The following is a 20,911-nucleotide window of genomic DNA, read 5'->3' on the forward strand; positions in this document are numbered from 1 at the left end:
TTTGTTCTTATTTATTATACAGTTCTCTTTGGTTTAGCTTCAACTTAAGATAGTCTGTATAGGATCGGATAGGATTAAGATAGCGCTCCCTTATGATACACCCTCACGAATGAATCTGCGCTCGGGTCTCCCAGCTTTCATCCTCTCCAGAGAAAGCAGCTCGAGCTGGATCACGTGACCAACACATCCGGTCATTGTGGGCGGGAATAGCATGTTCTCAAGCGGCAAGGAGGCGTTGCAACCTGGATTCAGTGACTTTGAAAATGGCGAGTTTGGTCTCAAGACGATGAACTGTCGGAGCTGACAAATTTGCTGGTTAGATAGGACTGTCAACGTCTCTCCTGTGTTCCGGCCGAGAAGCAGGTGGCTGCCATCTGAGGAGAAGTGGCGCAGAAGAAAGGAATCCGAGTTAACGATGAGGCCTGGGCAAGCACCTTGTCGGGGATAGTGATGTTCGGATGGTACCGAAGGAGCCAGTGTAGGTGTGCAGAACCTTTTCTGAGGCGATCTTAGTTAATGGGAGGTGATCGGTCGTCTTCCATCTCTCTTTCTCTCTCAGTCGTTGCGCTCCCAATTCCCCATGGCATTTGAGAGAGCGAGACACGACCTGTAAGGGGAAAACCTATGTTTAGCCCTGGCATTTTGAAAATTTTGGAGACAGCTGATTCTGGAATAATTTCTGGGCCCATTATTGCCCACCGCCTGGAAATACTACTTGGCGGAATATCATCCACGAAGTCGTCCCTTGGCAACAGACCTGCTTGGGCAGAGTAAAGCTTAATGGAGGTGAGTTTATTCTCATTATTCGCCTGTAGTAGTCTCCTTTTAAATGTGTTCACACCTCTTCATCAGGGGCAAATTCCTATTACTGCTACTATCAGTGTACTGCACGTGCAGCTTCATTTAAGGTTAAGATTTATTAGATTTGTATGCCGCTTCTCTCCCAAGACTCGGGCGGCTCACAGTAACAACAATATACAATACATAGAATACAAATCCAATAAAATTAAAAAACGAGATTTAAAACCCATAGATATTAAAAGCAATCATACTGCACAATTACACCATTCTCATATATTACAGTCAGCAAAAAAGGTGCTGGTGGGGGAAGAGATAGTTATTCCCCCCATGCCTGGTGACATTTAACTTGTGTTTGTGCGTGTCCCAGTGTGTTTTTGCTTCTGCGCATGTGCAAGAAGCAAAATCTTGCGGGAGAATGCATGCACATGTGAGATTTTGGTGGTTTTTTTGCTTTTGCGCATGCACAGAAGCAAAAAATTGGCAAAAACTCACGCGCATGTCACCTTGCAAAATTTTGCTTTCTGTGCATGTGCAGAAGGAAAAACATGCTGGGATGTATACATGTGTGCTGTTCTTTACCGTACCAGTAGCAACCTGTTACTGCTCTTCATCACAATAAAAAATGCAGGTTCAAGTGCTTCTAATATACCAAGAAGCATTGTATGATTATTTTTGACAGGGATTTAGTGAGTGTTTTTGTTGTTGCAGTAGAATGTAGAACTCTTCATCTATCTGTCAAAGTATGGATTAGTTCACTATCTAGCTTTCCTGAGCTGCTGCTCATAGATTATATCTTATTTTGTACTTCTTTCAGGTTTTTTCCCCCCCATGGTCTCCACATATAGAAATTTGAAGGTTGCCCAGGGAAAATCGTGATCCACCAAGTGTTAAAGCACTGATTTGAACTATTTTTTCTGGATTATTTAACAGCTTGATGAATTTACACTGGCAGGTTGTTTAAAGCTACAGTCCTTAAAACTGAATTATATATGTTTAAAGCATTAGGATTTACTTTCCACTTGGACTTGGAGAGAAGATTTTACAGAGTGCCAGGGCTTGTGAATTACACTAGGTCAATGATGACGAATCTTTTTTGGTTTGCATGCCAAAAGTGGGGGGGGGGCCACACACATATGTGCCCACACCCATAATACTATGTGGCCCACCCTTGCATGTGTGTGTGACCCCCCCCTTCTGGCCCGCAATGGCATACCTGTTTTTTATTCTCCCAAGGGTTCAGAGGCTTTCTAGAAGCCTGTAGAGAGCAAAAACGGCCTTCCGCCTTGGAGGCCTTCCTGAGGCAGAAAATGGCCCATTTGCCAAGTTCAGGTTGAACCGGAAGCTCCATTTTTCCCCTCTCCAGGGTCCTAGAAAAGCTCTGAAGCTTGGAGAGAGCAAGAAACGAGCCTTCTCCACCCCTCCAGAGGTCGAAAACAGGCTGCTTCCCAATTGCTAGTGGGTCCAAAGGGTCCAAAAATCAGGTGGCTGGTACACATGTGTGCCAGATCTGAACTCGTGTGCCCACTGATATGGCTCTATGTCCCACTTGTGGCACACGTGCCACAGGTTCACCATCACGGCACTAAGCAATTGAAAAATATCTTGGGAGAAGATAGCAGTAAACCATTTCCTGTTGCTGCCAAAAAAAAAGTGTGGTTTGTGTCCATGTAGTCACTAGCGATGAGAGTTTTTAAGTTTAAACAAAATAAGACAATTTAGACAATTATAAGTTTTGCCTCATGTATGCATGGAGAGAATCCATTTATGTAACTTCACTCCCAATTTGATAAAATTCTGAATTTGTTGACTCTCCTTTTTTACTTGTATTGCCAGTATATTTTTCATGAGAGCAATGCCACAGGAACTTATATGCATTATTCATCCACCAAAACTTACTTCTATGCCCACATTTTTCAGACCACCCGGTATATGTGGGATACTTGAAACCATGACCTCAGAAAGCAAGCTGTTTCATTGCTTTAACTCCCACAGATCTTTCCAGGGCCATTGACTGAAATGTAATATTATACTTTTACTTTACCAATCTTTCATTTATTTCTAATCTATAATATCTAGATTATATCTAGTGTTTGATCAGAATATTTGTATGAATTTGCAGCCTTGGTATTGTAACTTATATAATGTAACCCTTAAATTATAGAAACTTTTTTTTAACAATACAATACTAAATTGTGACTTGTACCTTATTTATGGGAAAAAGGAATTAAATTCAATCTTGGTTCTTCCACAGTTTGCAGTGATAATCTATGTAGTTGAAAGATTCAAGGCACATACATAATTACAACCCAGATTACTAAATTTAAGCATAATTAAATTATCACTTGTTATTTCATCCATTTGAATGCAATTTTGAAAATATATTTTCTTTTGCTTCCACTTTATTTTAGTTGATTATATGTGGGTAACAGTATTGTACTCAGTGTTAAAAATTATTTGATTTCCTCAGCTCTAAACTATTGTTCAGTTAACTGAAAGAAAAAAGTTCCTAATAGCTATTTCAATTGAGATTGATGATTTACCATTCATGTTAATCAAAATTGGTTTGGAAAAAAAATCTGAAATTAAGAATAAAATTAAGGATGAGAAAATTAACTTTTGCTGATTTCCAGTGAGGACATTACAAATTAAAGATGCTTCTGAAGAAGTAGTGATGTTACAGCTGAAATTATAGAACAGTGATGGCAAACCTTTTATGGTTCGCATGCCAAAAGGGGCATTTGTGTGTGTGCTACATGTGCCACACCCATCCCCCCCCATGCATATCCATGCTGCCTCTGCACATGCGCACAATCTCCCACATCCGCCCCGCATGCACGGGGTGGTGAAAAAATGGCAAAACAGGCAAACTGGAAGTTCAGAAAAATGGACTTCTGTTTGCCTGTTGTGCTGCTTTTTGCACTCTGGAGCCTTCAGGGAAGCTTCTCTGAAGCACAAGAGTGTGAAACAGGCACACCACCGGAAGTCCGTTTTTTCTAATTTTAGGTTTGTCGTTTGGGTGGGTTTTTTGCACTCCGGGGCTTCAGGGAAGCTTCCCTGAAGCCTCCGGAGGGTGAAAGGGCCTTCCCCAAGGCTGAAAATCAGCTGGCTAGCACGTGCATGCATACTGAAGCTAACATAGGACCTCGCGTTCCCCTTGATATGGCTCCATGTGTCACCTGTGGTAAGTTTGCCATAGGTTTGCCATTAAGGTTATAGAATCATAGGATTGGAAGGGATCTTGGAGACATTCTAACCTGATTTCCTGCCCAAGGCAAAAAACTATTTAATCTTTTCTTGAAAACCACCAGCAATGCAGCACCCACAACAATTTCTCTTTAGTTTCATGAAGGGTCCTATAAGGAACTTCCACCTATTGTTTCTTCTCCTGCTTTCAGGTACTTTGGAGAATAACTCAACCCTCAGTCTCTATGAGTGCTCTTCAAGTACTGGAAGACAGCCATCATGTCATAGAACCAGAACTGGACTCAGAGTTCCAAGTCTGGCCCCAATAGTACAGTATAGAGTTGTACGAGGGTTGCCCAGAAAGTAATGCACCACATTTTTTTCTTCAATGGAGCACAATGAAACTTAGAAGAAAGAATGGCGTTTCTTCTACACTCCCTATTTTTCCATGTAATCTCTGTCCCGTTCACTGTGCACTGTCTTCTAATGGCCTCCTCTAATGTCCAGTGACTAACTATACTTCTGTCGACTGCAGATTCTCCATAAACTGTACACAAACATTTGTGAATGTTCCTGACAGTTTCTTTCTCTGCAGTGAGAAATTAAATAACGACACGCTGCTCATAACGTACATCACTTACATACACCATTTTGAAACACTGCTGCAGCTACGCTATCTGATTGAAGAAACACAAAATTTACACATGCACCACTGACAATTCAAATAATGTATATCTAAAGTTTCGCATTCATACCATTACTGTAGGCTGAGAAAAAAATGTGGTGCATTACTTTCTGGGTGACCTTTGTACTATCATTTCTCATAATCTTGATGATAGCTCTCTGTTAATATAGCTCAAAACTTCATTGGCTTTTTTGACATCTGTGAAACAGTGCAAGCTCATACTGAAGTGATGGTCCACTAGGACACCTACCCCTCTTGAACAGCTTCTATTATTGAGTCAGGTACTTCTACAGTGCATTTAGGTTTTGCTACCTAAGCACAGGATCTCTCTTTTTCCACTACTGAACTGCATCTTTGACTGGGTTCATTTCTCTATACCAGTGATGGCGAACCTTTTTTTTCTCGAGTGCCAAAAGAGTGTGTGGGCGCACTATTGCACATGCACAAGTGCCCACACCCATAATTCAATGCCTGGAGAGGGTGAAAACAGCTTTCCTCATCCCCTTGAGACCCTCTGGAGGCCGGAAACAGCATGTTTCTCAACTTCTGGTGGGTCCAGTAGGCTCATGTTTGGCCCTCCCCCAGGCTTTCCTAGAGCCAGGGGAGTGTAAAAATGGTCTCCCCCATCCCCCCGGATGCTCTCTGGAAGCCAAAAATGCCTTCCCAGAGCCCCTGTGCGGGCCAAAAATCAGCTAGCCAGCACACATATGCACATTGGAGCCGAGTTTGGGAAATGGCTTGCGTGCCAGCAGATATGGCTTCATGTGCCACCTGTGCCACCCGTGCCATAGGTTCACCATCACTGCTCTATACCAAGATCTTTCTGAATCTTTAGTGTCTTCCACTATATCTTCCAATCCTTACTGAAAGAAATTTTAAGGACGAGCTTAATAGTTTTTAAATTCAGAATTAATAGCAAAGAGCTAGTTTGAATGTTGATTTTAGAATATTTTAAATGAAAGAAGGGTCACGATGGATTTAATAAAATATCATTTTTAAATTGAATACAACTGTACCTTGGTATTCATAGTTAATTGGTTCCAGGAGGTGCAACAAGTACTAAAAATGACTAGCAAACAAACCACTTAACTTACCATGTCTCAGCTGGCAAAGACTTTCTGTCTATTCCTTTTCCTATGTCAATGACTTTCCAGCAAGGCCAAATTCCTGTCTTCCCTTACAGCTATCACTCATTTCTTTTTGCAGCGAATTTCCTTGCATGCTCAACTTCCTGTTCATCTTCCTCTTCCTATTGTAGCATATTGAGTACTAAACAAACATGTTCAAGTACTCAGCACATTGAGTATCGGAACAATATTTTCATATCAAAATGTATCGAGTATCAAATTTGACAAGTTTTGAAGAAATTGACTACTGCTGTATCACTATATAAGAAACTTTCCCATGGGAAACTATTCATGTTTTTTGCTCTTAGAAGAAAAACAACATGATAAGATGGGTCTTTGAAGGTTGGATGCTAGAAAGCACCAGAAGCAAATAAAGATTGCAATTTAAATACAGTAATACCTCGTCTTACGAACTTAATTGGTTCCGGGACGTGGTTCATAAGGTGAAAAGTTCGTAAGATGAAACAATGTTTCCCATAGGAATCAATGGAAAAGCGAATAATGCATGCAAGCCCAAAACTCACTTCTTTTGCCCATTACTACCGGCATTCGGATCCTTGTTCAGGGGCGGGGGGTAGCAGGGGGGTGGATGTGACTTTCCCGGTGCTGCTGCTGCTTCTCAAAGGGAAACCGCCACCGCCGCCACTATCCTCTTGTCTTGGCAAAAGGGATGGAATTCGCCGGGACGTGGCAGCCCCACCATTTGGGAGGGTGGGGCTGGATCAGAGGGGTGGCTGCGAAGAGGCTGGCTCAGCGAAAGAGCTCCCAGCGAAGGGGCTGTGAGAGGGTTTTCTCTGAGTGCTTCAGGAATGTCCGCCCCCGCCCCTCTCACAGCCCCTTCGCTGGGAGTGCTTTCGTCCAGGGCTGTCAGCAAAGGGGATGCAGGAGAGGCAGGGCAGGCATTCCCAAAGCGCTCCAAGAAAGCGCTCTCTTAGCCGCTTCGCTGGGAGCGCTTTCTCCGAGTGCTTCCGGAATGCCTGCCCCGCCTCTTCGCTGACAGAATGATAGTGCTACCAGTGAAGGGGCTGCAAGAGGGGCGGGGTGGGCGTTCCGGAAGCGCTCGGAGAAAGCGCTCCCAGCGAAACGGCTGCGAGAGCGCTTTTTCCAAGCGTTTCGGGAACGCCCGCCCTGCCTCTCCTGCAGCCCCTTCACTGACAGCCCTGGATGAAAGCGCTCCCAGCGAAGGGGCTGCAAGAGGGGGCGGGGTGAGCGTTCCAGAAGCACTTGGGAGAAAGCGCTCCCAGCGAAGCGGCTGCAAGAGCGCTTTCTGCAAGCGCGGAATCCCGGTGGGGGCTGTAATCAAATGGGAAATCCCGGTGGTGACATTACAAGGCAGGGAAATACCTGCGGCAGTCAGAGAGCGTGCACACAGTACGAGAGCGCACGCGCAGTAAGAAAGCCCACAGTCACGGGCTCGGGTTCGTAAAACGAAAATGGTTCTTAAGACACTTGGGTTTGTCTTATACATTGAATGTAGTCCCACCCAGTCACCCCCAAAGAGTAATGGGGGGTGCAGCAACAATTTACCTCCTTGCAGCAAACAGCAGCAGAGCCTGATTAGCAGAAGCCACTGATTATTTGCCTCCCGACACTCAGCTGATTGATTGAAGTTGCCAGCAAGTCCACAATAGTAAAATGAAAGTGAAACTAAATCTGCAAGATAAATTACTTCAGGGGGAGGCAACTGTTGAAATTAGCTGTTTATTTCTTGCTACGAGGAGGTAAGCCAATAACTATAAATGCTAAAGAACAGTGACGGCGAACCTTTTTTTCCTCAAGTGCCGAAAGAACATGTGCACATGCATGTGCCCACACTCATAATTCAATGCCTGGTTGGATGAAAACAGCTTCCTCCACCCCACTAGAGGCCCTCTGGAGGTTGGAAACGGCTTGTCTCCCAACTTCTGGTGGGCCCAGTAGGCTCATGTTTCACCCTCCCCAGGCTCCAAAACCTTCCCTCCCCCCCATCTCCATGCTCTCTGAAAGCAAAAAATGCCCTCCAAAAGCTTCTAGGCGAGCCAAAATTCAGCTGGCCAGCACACATATACATGTTGGAGCTGAGCTAGGGCAATGTCTCGCATGCCAGTACATATGGCTCGGTGTGCTACCTGTGCCACCTGTGCCATAGGTTCGCCATCACTGCTATACAATGTTCAAATTATTAGACTTATTTTTTAAAGACTGCTTTAAAAAAATTTTTTTTTATTGATTTTTAATATTTACATAATACTTTTTAATACTTTCTGGTGGGTTAACATCCATATATTTACATTACATTGATATATTGTTCATTTTTACATTTGTACATTTATGACATTTTATCACTTATTGTTGATTTGCATTTCTTTTTTGTATCCAATTGTACCAGTTCATCCAAATAGCATAGTAATCTGAGTCCTTTTGATCGTTCCGTTCCATCGTCAAACGGTTCATTTCTGCACATTCATATATTTTCCCAATAATCTCCTTGTCACTGGGGATCTGTCGATTTTTCCATTTTTTTTTGTGTAGGCTATTCTTGTGGCCATTATAATGTGTAACATCAAATATTTAACATTTTTCTCATACAAATTACTAATAATGCCTAATAGAAAGAACTCTGGTGTATATTCAATTTCTACATTGGTTATTTTTTGTAACCACTTTCTAAGTTGCATCCAATATTGTTTCGCTTCGGGGCATGACCATCATTGATGGAAGAAGGTGCCCATCTTGTTCTTTTTTGCACTTCTAGCATAATTGATTATAATTTGGATATATGTGAGCCAATCTTTTCAGTGCTAGGTGATTCTCTTTATAAATTATTGATTTAGTCATTTTAGTATTTCTCATCCAAATTTGTTCCCATACTGCCAAGTGAATACTATGACCGATGTTTTTTGCCCAGGCGATCATCGGTCCTATGACTATTTCCTCATGCTTTTCATATTCTATTAGATATTTATTAAAAACAGATATTAATTTTTAAAAAAAGACTACTTTATTATTGCTCTAGTCAACCTAACAAAATGAAGAAGCTTTTTAAAATAAATGCTTGATCTGAAGAGGCCCAGTGCTATTGTATCTTCTTTTAAATAGCAGAGAATACTTCCAGAAATCCACATTTGTAAAAATATGATCTACAACGTCCTGTTTTTGTATTATTAGTATTAAGATAAGGCAGCTGAATTAAACCATGATTTAGTCATATTGGATTAGATCTATTTAAATAATTGGAAGGAGTTAGTGTGATTATATTTAAGAAAACTTCATGGGATTAATATACTGCCATAATGTACATTTCTCCAATTCTCTGCTGTTTCTATGGGTCAGGCACACATGTCTAGAAAAACACAGCAAACAGTGCATATCAACTGTGCTGTTTGCTGTCTTTCTTTGATCCATTTGCCTTTGTTAGGACCTCGATTTGAGGTGACATAGGAAGGGGTGATTTTGGAGGTGATTTGGGGTGGCATAGGAAGTGGCTGGAGGGGTGATTTTAGGAGTGATTTGGGGCAACTGAAGCTTTTGGAGGGATGATTTTTGGAGTGATTTGGGGCGGCGTAGGAAGCGTTTGAAGGGGTGATTTTTGGAGTGATTTGGGGCAACGTATGAAGGTTTTGGAGGGGTGATTTTGGGAGTGATTTGGGGCGGCGTAGGAAGTGTCTGGAGGGGTGATTTTGGGAGCAATTTGGGGTGGCGTTAGCCTTCGTTAGGACCTCCATTCCTTGCTTCTCTTCACTGCCCATCTCCACTCCTTTAGCCTTCACTTTGTCTGCCCACTGCTTTTTTTTAAAGCCTTAAAGTTTGGATTTTCCTAATGGGTTTACACGCATTGTTTGCTTTTACATTGATTCCTATTGGAAAAATTGGATTTGACATTGTGGTTTCCCTTTGTATAGGTTTGTGATTGTGGTTTCCCTGAGTGGGGCAAATGGGTCTCTCTTTCCCTCCCTCTCTCTGTTTTCTGTTTCTCTCTCTCTCTTCCTCTACCTTTCATTTTATTTATTTATTTATTTATTGGATTTGTATGCCGCCCCTCTCCAGAGACTCGGGGCGGCTAATAGCGACAATAAAACAGTGTACAATAGTAATTTGGTATTGATGATTAAAAATCAATTAATATAAAAACCAAACATACATACATACATACCATGCATAGAATTGTAAAGGCCTAGGGGGAAAGAGGATCTCAATTCCCCCATGCCTGGTGGCAGAGGTGGGTTTTAAGTTGTTTACGAAAGGCAAGGAGGGTGGGGGCCATTCTAATCTCTGGGGGGAGTTGGTTCCAGAGGGCTGGGGCCGCCAAAGAGAAGGCTCTTCCCCTGGGTCCCGCCAGGCGTCATTGCTTAGTTGACGGGACCCGGAGAAGATCCACTCTGTGGGACCTAACTGGTCGCTGGGATTCATGCAGCAGAAGGCGGTCCCTGAGGTAATCTGGTCCGGTGCCCTGAAGGGCTTTATAGGTCATAACCAACACTTTGAATTGTGACCGGAAACTGATCGGCAACCAATGCAGACTGCGGAGTGTTGGTGTAACATGGGCATATTTGGGAAAGCCCATGATTGCTCTCGCAGCTGCATTCTGCACGATCTGAAGTTTCCGAACATTTTTCAAAGGTAGCCCCATGTAGAGAGCGTTACAGTAGTCAAGCCTCGAGGTGATGAGGGCATGAGTGACTGTGAGCAGTGGCTCCCGGTCCAACTAGGGTCGCAACTGGTGCACAAGGCGAACCTGGGCAAACGTCCCCCTCGCCACAGCTGAAAGATGTTTCTCTAATGTCAGCTGTGGATCGAGGAGGACGTCCAAGTTGCGAACCTTCTCTGAGGGGGCCAGTGATTCTCCCCCCAGGGTAATGGATGGACAGATGGAGTTGTCCTTGGGAGGTAAGATCCACAGCCACTCCGTCTTGTCTGGGTTGAGTTTGAGCTTGTTGACACTCATCCAGGCCCTAACATCCTCCAAGCACCGGCCCATCACTTCCACTGCTTCGTTGGCTGGACATGGGGTGGAGATGTATAACTGGGTATCATCGGCGTATTGATGATACCTCACCCCATGCCCTTGGATGATCTCACCTAGCGGTTTCATGTAGATATTAAATAGCAGGGGGGAGAGGACCGACCCCTGAGGCACCCCACAAGGGAGAGACCTAGAGGTCGACCTCTGATCCCCTACTAACACCGACTGCGACCGACCAGAGAGGTATGAGGAGAACCACTGAAGAACAGTGCCTCCCACTCCCAACCCCTCTAGTCGGTGCAGAAGGATACCATGGTCGATAGTATCGAAAGCCGCTGAGAGGTCAAGAAGCACCAGGACAGAGGACAAGCCCCTGTCCTGGGCCCGCCAGAGATCATCCATCAACGCGACCAAAGCAGTTTCCGTGCTGTAGCCGGGCCTGAATCCAGACTGCTGAGGACCTAGATAATTTTCCCATGCTCCCTTTGTTTTCTTTCTTTCTTTCTTTCTTTCTTTCTTTCTTTCTTTCTTTCTTTCTTTCCTTCCTTTTCTCTTCTCTTTTCTGTTTCTCTCTCTCTTCCTCTCTACCAGAGTAAGATGAATGTTTTGTGGACTGGCCTGCCCCATCCCCTATACTCTCCACATGAGAAGCAGCTGTCTGGAACACTTGTGAATGATATGAAGCTGTCTCTTTGTCCAGAAAGAAATTAATGAAGAATTGGTCTACTCATGTCTCTGTAGTCTTCAGCTTGGTTTTTCATAGAGCTGTCTTCAGTTCACCATTTCTTTCCTGGAAGTCCAAAATTATATTTTAATTACTGATTTTAACAATAAAATTACAGGTTGTTTTACTCTGCATAGTTACTAATATTGATTTAAGCTTCACGTTTAAAATAAAATGGGAATGCCTATACTTCAAGTATTTTCTATTTTCAGGGAACCTATGTGTAATGTGTAAAAATTGGATACCTTTTAATTCATCTTGTTTTGAGAGTAATGCTTTATTATTCCAATTATTTAATATTTTCCTCTTTTTTCCATAGATGTAGAATATGATGGCGGATGTGGGATCCAAAAAGTGCTATTAAAACAAATATAAAAAATAAATTATATTAAAGTTAAAAGTGTCATGAGGAAATTTGCATATTGCAAGGTGGTCCTGGCCACTTCATTGGTTTGGGTCCTTTTGGATATGTTTATGTTACTTTACTTCAGTGAATGCAATAAATGTGATGAAAAAAAAGAGCGGGGACTTCCACCTGGAGATGGTAAGTATTAACTTACTTAGAGCTTTCAGGGTCCAGAGTTGAAAAAAACTTGACAGTGATTCAGCCTGAATTATAATGAAATATTACTGTTAAAATGATTGGATTAATAAGAGAAAAGCATGTTTCCTTTAATTAAAAGTGATCTAGGCCAAAATAATTGTGAGGTAGATCTCTTCCAACTATATTGTATTGCAAAGTGAATTCCATTCCTTTTCAAAAGTGAATCAGCATGAATCGCAGCAGTTTTGTTTGTTTGTTTCTATACTGTCTTTATTAATTTGAAAGTAGAGCAAGTTGGCAAACATAGCTAAATACTACTACCATTTTCTCCACAACAAACTTGTGAATTGGAGAACTGAGAAGGAGTGACTTTCATGATTAAGACTGGATTAGATCTCAGTCTCCTGCTTTTTTAGCCTGGTGCTTAACTATTAGACCAAAAAAAGAAATGAAATGAAAATGAAAAATAATCTTGGATATACAGTGATCCCTCGATTAGCACGGTCTCGATTAGCGCGAAACGCTGCAACGCGGTTTTTCAAAAAATATTAATTAAAAAAATAAAATATTAAAATAAAATATTAAAAAATAAAAAATAAGTCCACGCTAGTTCTCTCTCTCTTTCTCTCCCTGTTGCCGGCGTGGTATATGAGAGAGAAAGAGAGAGGCAGAGGTCGGGCGCATTATCGGGAGGTGGAGGCGGCGTGGGGACGCTGGGTGCCGGTTCCCTGAATGGAGACCGCCGGCCGCTCAATCGGGCCGGCAGGGAACAGAATGGAGCCTTCCGCGGCGGGGTTGGTAAGGGGGGGGAGCCGAGGGGGGAGCCGAGCCCAGCCCCGTGGCATTCGCCTTCCTCCCGCCCGCAGCCGAGACTGATCGTGGGCTCCTTCGCAACCTCGGAGAGCTTCCTGGTTTTCGTGAGCTTTCATGCCCTGGAAGCTCTCCGAGGTTGCGAAGGAGCCCACGATCAGTCTCGGCTGCGGGTGGGAGGAAGGCGAATCCCCCGTGGGCTCCGTTACATCTTCCGCTGCCAGCCAGGCCATGCTGGCGGCAGCGGAACAATCGCTGGCTGTCAACTTTTCTTTTTAAAACTGGGCAGGAGCTGACTTGCCTCCCCAGTGCTAAAAAGAAAAGTTGACAGCCAGCGCTGCGACTGACGGAATGCTGAGCCTCCCGTTTTCTCTCCCCCCCCCCCTCGCCCCTTCGCCTCCCTGTGTTCCTAGGAGAAGTGCTGGGGATTGAGGCAAGACAGACCTTCTGCTCCTCACCAGCACTTCTCCTAGGAACAAAGGGGGGAGAAGGGGCGAGGGGGCGGAGAGAGAACGGGAAGCTCAGCATTCCGTCAGCCGCAGCGCTGGCTGTCAACTTTTCTTTTTAAAACTGGGCAGGAGCTGACTTGCCTCCCCAGTGCTAAAAAGAAAAGTTGACAGCCAGCGCTGCGACTGACGGAATGCTGAGCCTCCCGTTCTCCCCCCCCCACCTCGCCCCTTCCGGTTTCGGTGTTCGGCAACGGAGTCCGGCGCTGGGGCCATGCGGGGCCGCTCATCCAGGGGGGCGTGGACTGGCAAGTCGCCCTCCTTTCTCTTTCTTTCTCTCTCTTATACCACACCGGTAACAGGGAGAGAAAGAGAGAGAGCGGAGGGCACCTTGCCGGTCCACGCCCCCCTAGAGGAGCGGCTCCGCATGGCCCCAGCGCCGCCCAGGCAGCTTGCCGCTTGCCGTATTGCAGCGAAGGAGGCGAAGCAAGGCTCCAAGCTGCAATACGGCAAGCGGCAAGTGATCTTGGGGTTTCCCCTTTGCCTGGGTGGCGGGAAGACCAACGGAAGGTTCCTTCAGCCGCCCAACACCTGATCCGCTCCGCAGCGCGGCAACGGGGAAACCCCATCTTCGGCTCCTCGCCGCTTCCGCGCTGCGGAGCAGATCAGCTGTTGGGCGGCTGAAGGAACCTCCCCTTGGTCTTCCCCGCCGCCCACACGCAAACTCCACCATCTGCGCATGTGCGGCCATGAAAAAATGGCGCACATGCGCAGATGGTGGTTTTTACTTCCGCATCCAGTATAACGCGGAAATCGGTTAGCGCGGGAGGTCTTGGAACGTAACCCCCGCGCTAATCGAGAGATCACTGTATAATTGGTTGCAAAGTTGTCTTAACTATTAGACCAAAAAAGAAATGAAATGAAAATGAAAAATAATCTTGGATATATAATTGGTTGCAAAGTTGTCAGAGACAGTTTTCTGCAAAGCGTATTTTGTCGTTTCCCCTTCTCCGTCCTCAAGAACCAGGAAGACATTGCGTCTTCCTGGTTCTTCAGGACGGAGAAGGGGAAACGACAAAATACGCTTTGCAGAGGCAAGTTGATTTTTAATTTGAGTTTTCAAAATGAAGGAGAGATAGAAATTTAAACAGTGTTCACACTTGATTCGGTCTTCTTGCAGTGACAACCATGATGTTGCCCTACCTATATCAGTTGTCAAAGCTACAAATTTTCAGTTTCAGTCACAAATTGACTTCCGTCGACCTTACCTCATACTTAAGTAGTCAGTAGAGGCGGTGTGAATTAACATGCCTATCGTTGTCATTGTATATATATATTCTTATTCTTGTTCTCATTTTTGTTTGAGAAATTCCAATAAATAAAATAAATGTTTTTACTTGTGTATACTGAAGTGGAAAGTCAAATGGAAATAAAGCAATTTCTTTTTTCCATGCTGACTTCTCAGTAATGATGAATAATTACATGATTCTCCTCAATGATAAATAATCCTCAACCTATGACAACAATTACAACTAAAATCATGGTAATTGAGTGAAGCAGTTATAAGTGAACCATGTGATTGCTTTATCAAACAACTGAACTCCTAGTTATAGCTTTTAACTGGACAGAACCCCAGATAAGAGGATAAGGTAGAGGAGACCCTGGGAGGCTCTGGTCAGAACTGAAAACTCTCCCTCCCCAAATCCAGGCACGTGCGCTCTGCTCTGAACCTTCCAAAGGCAGCTCCACCCCCCACCTTCTGAATCTTGATTTAGACTCATCTGCAACAGAATATATATCAATGCATAACTATGCTGTGAAGAAGTTGATGATTAAGCATAAACTGGCTGATATGCAAACCTTCAAATTTCAGCTATTTATTGTGTGGAGGTACTCATTCTGCATACTCGTTGGTTGATCCTACTTTTTGTTTGGAAGGTTTGTTTGAGTACTTCTATTGGTGGTGAACCTTTTTTTCCTTGGGTGCCGAAAGAGCATGCATGCACATGCGTGAGTGCCCACATCCATAATTCAATGCACGGGGAGTGCAAAAACAGCTCCCCCCCCCCCAAAGTCCTCTGGAGACTGGAAATTGCCTGTTTCTCAACTTGTGGTGGGCCCAGTATGATTCTCTTTCACCTTCCCCAGGCTCCAAAAGTTTCTCTGGTGAAAACACCCTTCCCCATCCCTTGGAGGTTCTCTGGAAGTCAAAATGCCCTCCAAGAGCCTCTGTGTGAGCCAAAAATCAGCTGGCCCACACATGCACGTTGGAGCAGCGTTAGGGCAACAGCTCACACACCAGCAGATATGGCTCCGTGTGTCACCTATGGCAGCGTTTCCCAACCGGTGTGCCGCGGCACACTAGTGTGCCGCGAGACACAGTCAGGTGTGCCGCCAAGCTCCTAGGGAAGCTCCAGCTGGGCGGGGCGCTGCCGGTGCCTCCGAGCTCCCACTCGCAGCTGTCCCCCGGTTCCTGCCCGTTGCCGCGGTTTCTGGCGCTCTCCTGCTGGGCCCCAAAGAAGGAAGGCGGGAAAAAGGAGAGCTTGATTCTTCGCACCTCCTTTTTCCTTCCTTCCTTCTTTGGGGCCCAGCAGGAGAGTGCCAGAAACCGCGGCATCAGGCAGGAGCCGGGGGACAGCTGCGAGTGGGAGCTCGGAGGCACCGGCAGCGCCCCGCCCAGCTGGAGTTCCCTGGCGTCGGCGGCAAGTGTCCTTTGGGCCCGGCGGGAGGGCACTGGCGGTGGGAGCGGGAGCGTGCCGGCTGCAGCTGCCCCAGGCGGTCGCGGGGAGATGGGGGCGGCGAGAGGGAGCATCAGCGCCACCCCTCTACGAGCAGCAAGAGCCTCAGCAACGGGGCATGCCGTTTGCCTTTCGGCTCCGTCGCTGAGGCTTTTGCTGCTCGTGGAGGGGAAGGCGCCGATGCCCAAAGCCTCAGCGACGTTTGGCTGCTGGGGGGGTGGGGAGGAGAAAATCCTCCCCCCCTCCAGGAGCAGCAAAAGCCTAAGTGACGGATCGCGCCGTTTGCCTTTCGGCTCCGTCGCTGAGGCTTTTGCTGCTCGTGGAGGGGGGGTTGGCGGTGCCGATGCCAAATGCTTTCCTCCGCGGTGGGGGGTGGGGGGCAGGCGCAGTCAGCCCCAGGAGACAAAGAGGGAATGAGAGAAAGGAAAGAGACAGAAAGGGAGGGAGAGAAAGAACAAGTGAGAGATAGAAAGGATAGAGAGAAAGGAAAGAGAGAGAAAGGGAGGGAGAGAAGGAATGAGGGGAAAAGGGAGGAAGAGAGAGAAATGAGAAACATGAGAGAGAAAAGGGGGAAAGACAGGAGAAGTACCCAGAAATGAGACAGTGGTATAAATTTCAGGAGGGATGATTGATGATTGACTGTACAGGTATTTATAAGGGGATGTTACATGGGATTGTATATATGAGGGGGCTATTTATGTATGTATGTATGTATGTATTTATTTATTTATTTATTTATTTATTTATTTATTTATTTATTTATTTATTTATTAGATTTGTGTCATTTTGGTTGGTGGTGTGCCCCAGAATTTTGTAAATGTAAAAAATGTGCCGCGGCTCAAAAAAGGTTGAAAATCACTGACCTATGGCACCCATGCCATGGGTTTGCCATCACTGCTCTAGGCAGATCATTAACATTTGCAGAAGTATAAATGCAACAGTTATGCAATCATCTCCAAATAACTTTCCCTGACAGTGCGGTGACACAAAAATCTAATCAGGGCTTAAGGCACCCCATACTTACTTTATTATACTGACTCTCCATTCTCTGCTTGGATTTTGACTTCCTCTTCTCTATGGTTATTGGCTAAAAGAACTGTTTGCTGAAGGATTATTTCAGCAGGGTATAGAAACAAAGTCGATTTTTTTTAGAGCTTGAAAACCTGAAAACCCTTCCCTCTTCAGACAACTAGTCCTCTTGGCAGATGGTGTCATGTTTAGTGACAAAGACCAGAATTGCGGTATTTCCAAGTCAGTCATAATTCTGAACTGCTGTTGTCATAAGTTGTGGACTACCTGTATAAGTATTGAGAAGCTGAAATACTTACTGAAGGCTATTGTGATTTTAATTTTAGTCTACCGTAATTATTTTTATCTGTTTTCTATGCTCAAAAAGATGTCTAACTGCTTTTGATAAGCCGTGACGGAGAAATAGATATCTGGGAAATTCTGTCATAATTTTTGATATAATGTAGAATAGCTTCAATGCAAACATGAGATCTTTGAAGTGAGTTGTTTTTTTATGCAGCAGCTTTTCTACATTGCAACTGCTTTGCACTTTGAGATTATGAGCCTCAGCCATTTTGGGGTAATCTTCTGTACAAGCCAGTTCATGCTGCAGCACTAACTATAATAAATTATACCTTTTGGGCAACTTTGAGCAGATTGTGTATTATTAGAGCAAAAAAAAAAATACTGTACATCCCTAGAGCTTTTTTTAAAAATCAAATATATTCAGCTTTAGGATGTTCTCAAATGTCAATTGTCTTTTTATGGAGCAGTTTTTCTGCATTGCAACTGCTTTAGACTTTGAGGTTACAAGCTTCAGCCATTTTGGGGTAATCTTTTGTACAAGCAAGTTTACTCTGCCCTATGTCAGCTTCAGTATGCATGCATGCACTAACCAGCTGATTTCCAGCCTTGGGGAAGGTCATTTTGTCCTCCGGAGGCCAAAAGCCCTGGAGTGCAAACTTGCCCAGTAGGCAAATTGGAAATTGGGAAAAACAGACTTCCAGTTTGCCCATTGTGCTGTTTTTCACACTCCGGAGGCTTCAGAGAAGCTTCCCGAAGCCCCTTAATGCGAAAAATACCACAACGGGCAAACCAGAAATCCGTTTTTTCCAATTTCCAGTTTGCCCGTTTTTTAACTACCCCAGGCTTTAGTGAGGTTTGTGTGCATGTGCAGGGACAGGGGGGATTGTGTACGTGCACAGGGGCAGCATGGGGTGTGTGCATGCGTGGTGGGGAGGGAATACTAGCACACTCACACACACCCTTTTGGCACACAAACCAAAAAAGATTCTCCATCACTAGTCTAGTGTATATGTGCAATGAACAAGTAACCTTTGAGAGAATTACATTTATAGATATGCAGCCATTATGTATAAATGTTATGAAGAATTAATGTTTGCATTTTACACCAAAATACTTTTATCCTGTTTCAAGGTTTATTTCACATAGCCTTCTCAGTGCTGCATATTTCTTCAATATTTATTAAGATTATAGCATTGTAGTATATTAAGTACAGACATTATGGTCCCTTTTAAATTGCGTAGTTATGATAATACTTTATTAGTTCCAGAATCAGTGCAAAGACCTCATGAAGGTCCAGGAGAAATGGGGAAACCAGTTGCCATTGCTAAAGAAGACCAAGAGAAAATGAAGGAAATGTTTAAAATCAACCAGTTTAATTTAATGGCCAGTGAAATTATTGCACTCAACAGATCTTTACCTGATGTTAGGCTGGAAGGGTAAGTTCATTTATTGTACACCAAGTCCCTCTATGGGGGAGATAGACATTTTCAAAATTTTATAAATAAAATAAAAAGGTTGGATATGGGGATTGGATGGAATATTGGAGTATACTAAAGGGCACAATTTTATTTTTATCCTGGGAAATGAAGCAGCCAAGATATACTCCTTTCATCTCTAGTTAGAATAAAATAAAGTGTCCAATTAAATTAACACCAGCATCTAGAGACCCTCATTTCTCCAGCAAAAGACGTTGGTCTCCCCAGGCACTAATAGCAAGTAGATTTAATCAGTAAGAATCAAGTTTTGTCAAGCTGCCTCTCCATCATCAGATATACATACCTAACTGGTGTCTTATTCTAAATCAGAGCAGGGGAAATCATTTACATTTAATTGCCATTAGGGTTATATAGTAAGAGAAGTTGGTAGAACTGGCAGAAAAATTCACTGAATGCATGCATTTTCTTCATGATACCCCACATCATAACTATCTAGTTGTTCTATGGTAATCCAATTATCTCTTTATCTCTCTTACTAAGTGGAATAATATCTTTATGTAGCAATATATGAAATGAATAGACCAGTTGTTCCCAATGTGGGGTCCATGCCCTATGGAGGGCAATTTGATTTTTAATGGGGGCAATTGGAACCTTGTTAACCCAAGTTAATGGCCTTTTAGGCTTCCTCTGTGTAAGTAGGAGGAGTTCACTTTTTGAATAGTATGAATTACATGTCACGGGGTGGAGGGGCATCAGTATTTTAGAAATGGTGAGGTATGGCCAAATAAAGGTTGGGAACTAGTGGAATAGACCCTATGGGGAGATTTAATTTTAATTTTAAAATTTATTTTTAAAATTAATGTTATGATATATTTGTAATGAACTTGGATCTCTTGCCAATTATAAAAAATAGTAAAAAAGGGGACTGCATTTTATCTATGACCAACCACTGCAATTAACATATGAAAAGCAAAGCCTCTGGCAATATCATTTTTAGATCCTTGACTTGATTGATAAATAAAAATTGCTTTTTTCATTCAACTAGACTTAGTTTTATTTGATCATTGTTTTGAAATTATTTGAAGATTTTATTTAAGCCTTTGAATATGTGAATACATAGTAGTGTTAGGTTAAAAAAATTAATATTGCATAGAGAACCGTTATGCAGAAGGAGAAAATAATTAGATATATATAAGTTAATATATATGTTGTTGATTCTTGGCATCTTTGGAGATTTTATAGTAGTAAATCTTTTCTAATATTACAATCTACGTTTAATTGAATTTACATTGCATGTTTGAATTTTTGTTTTAAATGAAGCTTGAAGATTATGAGGAATGTAACATTCCATAATTTAACTGTTTCATAGAAGTAGCAGGCAAAATGGTGTTTTAGAAAGCATAAGAATACAGAATAACAGAGCTGGAAGACCTTCAATGTCTTCTAGTCTAACCTCCTGCGCAAGAGTGCAGGGAGCCAAAAAGGCATACATGGGGGGAGATTGGCAGGTGGAGAGTATTGAAACTTTATGCAGACAGGTGGCTAAGTGCCTAATTTTTATCATGTGACTACAAAGACACTGCAATGCTATAACTTTGGAAATAAATCATAAGTACAATTTGTTCAGTGCTGCCATAATTGGATAGTTGCTGAACAAATTGTCGTAAGTCGAGGAGTACCTCTATAGAGTTTACCTTAAACATTTTCTATCTTAGCTCATTGTATTATCAACTCATCTTATCAGAAAGGCTTTAAAATAAAATTGTGTGAGGTAACCAATCTTCATGATTGGGATCTAATTCCAAACAAAAAGTACTAGTTAACCAATCAAATATGGAGGCAGGGAGTAAAGAGAAAGTAAATAAACCTCAGTTGCAAAGTAGGAAATGTGAAAAATATATCCAGGGTCACCCACAAAGAACTTAAATGCCTAAACGATAACTCAAAGTTTAGGGAATGAACAGGGTAGATTTTAAATACTAGCACAGTGTACCTAAGAACATCTCTTCTTAAGAACTTTTCTAGATAAGAACTGGGTGTTCAAGATTTTTTTGCCTCTTAAGAACCATTTTCTACTTAAGAACCCAATCCCGGAAAAATTTCCTAAGAAATTTGAGAGCGGCACAAAGGCCCGGCCAGTTTCCTGCCATTCCCTCTGGGT

General features: G+C 43.4%; 1 protein-coding gene across 5 annotated transcripts in view; it reads left to right on the plus strand.

The window, feature by feature from the left end:
• The first annotated feature begins 193 nt into the window (after positions 1-193).
• GALNT1 (polypeptide N-acetylgalactosaminyltransferase 1) overlaps positions 194-20,911 on the plus strand; it is an 89,517-nt gene continuing 68,799 nt past the window's right edge. For 2 of the 5 annotated variants that reach the window (XM_070729208.1, XM_070729209.1), the window contains exons 1-3: positions 216-786; positions 11,782-12,006; positions 18,576-18,750. In XM_070729208.1, the coding sequence (XP_070585309.1) occupies positions 11,868-12,006; positions 18,576-18,750 (314 nt within the window). In that variant the 5' untranslated portion in view covers positions 216-786; positions 11,782-11,867. Of the gene's footprint in view, positions 787-11,781; positions 12,007-18,575; positions 18,751-20,911 lie in introns of all 5 variants that reach the window. The other 3 variants (XM_070729212.1, XM_070729211.1, XM_070729213.1) reach the window with 3 other exon arrangements.

The sequence above is a fragment of the Erythrolamprus reginae genome, chromosome Z (assembly GCF_031021105.1).
Source record: "Erythrolamprus reginae isolate rEryReg1 chromosome Z, rEryReg1.hap1, whole genome shotgun sequence".
NCBI lineage: Eukaryota > Metazoa > Chordata > Lepidosauria > Squamata > Dipsadidae > Erythrolamprus > Erythrolamprus reginae.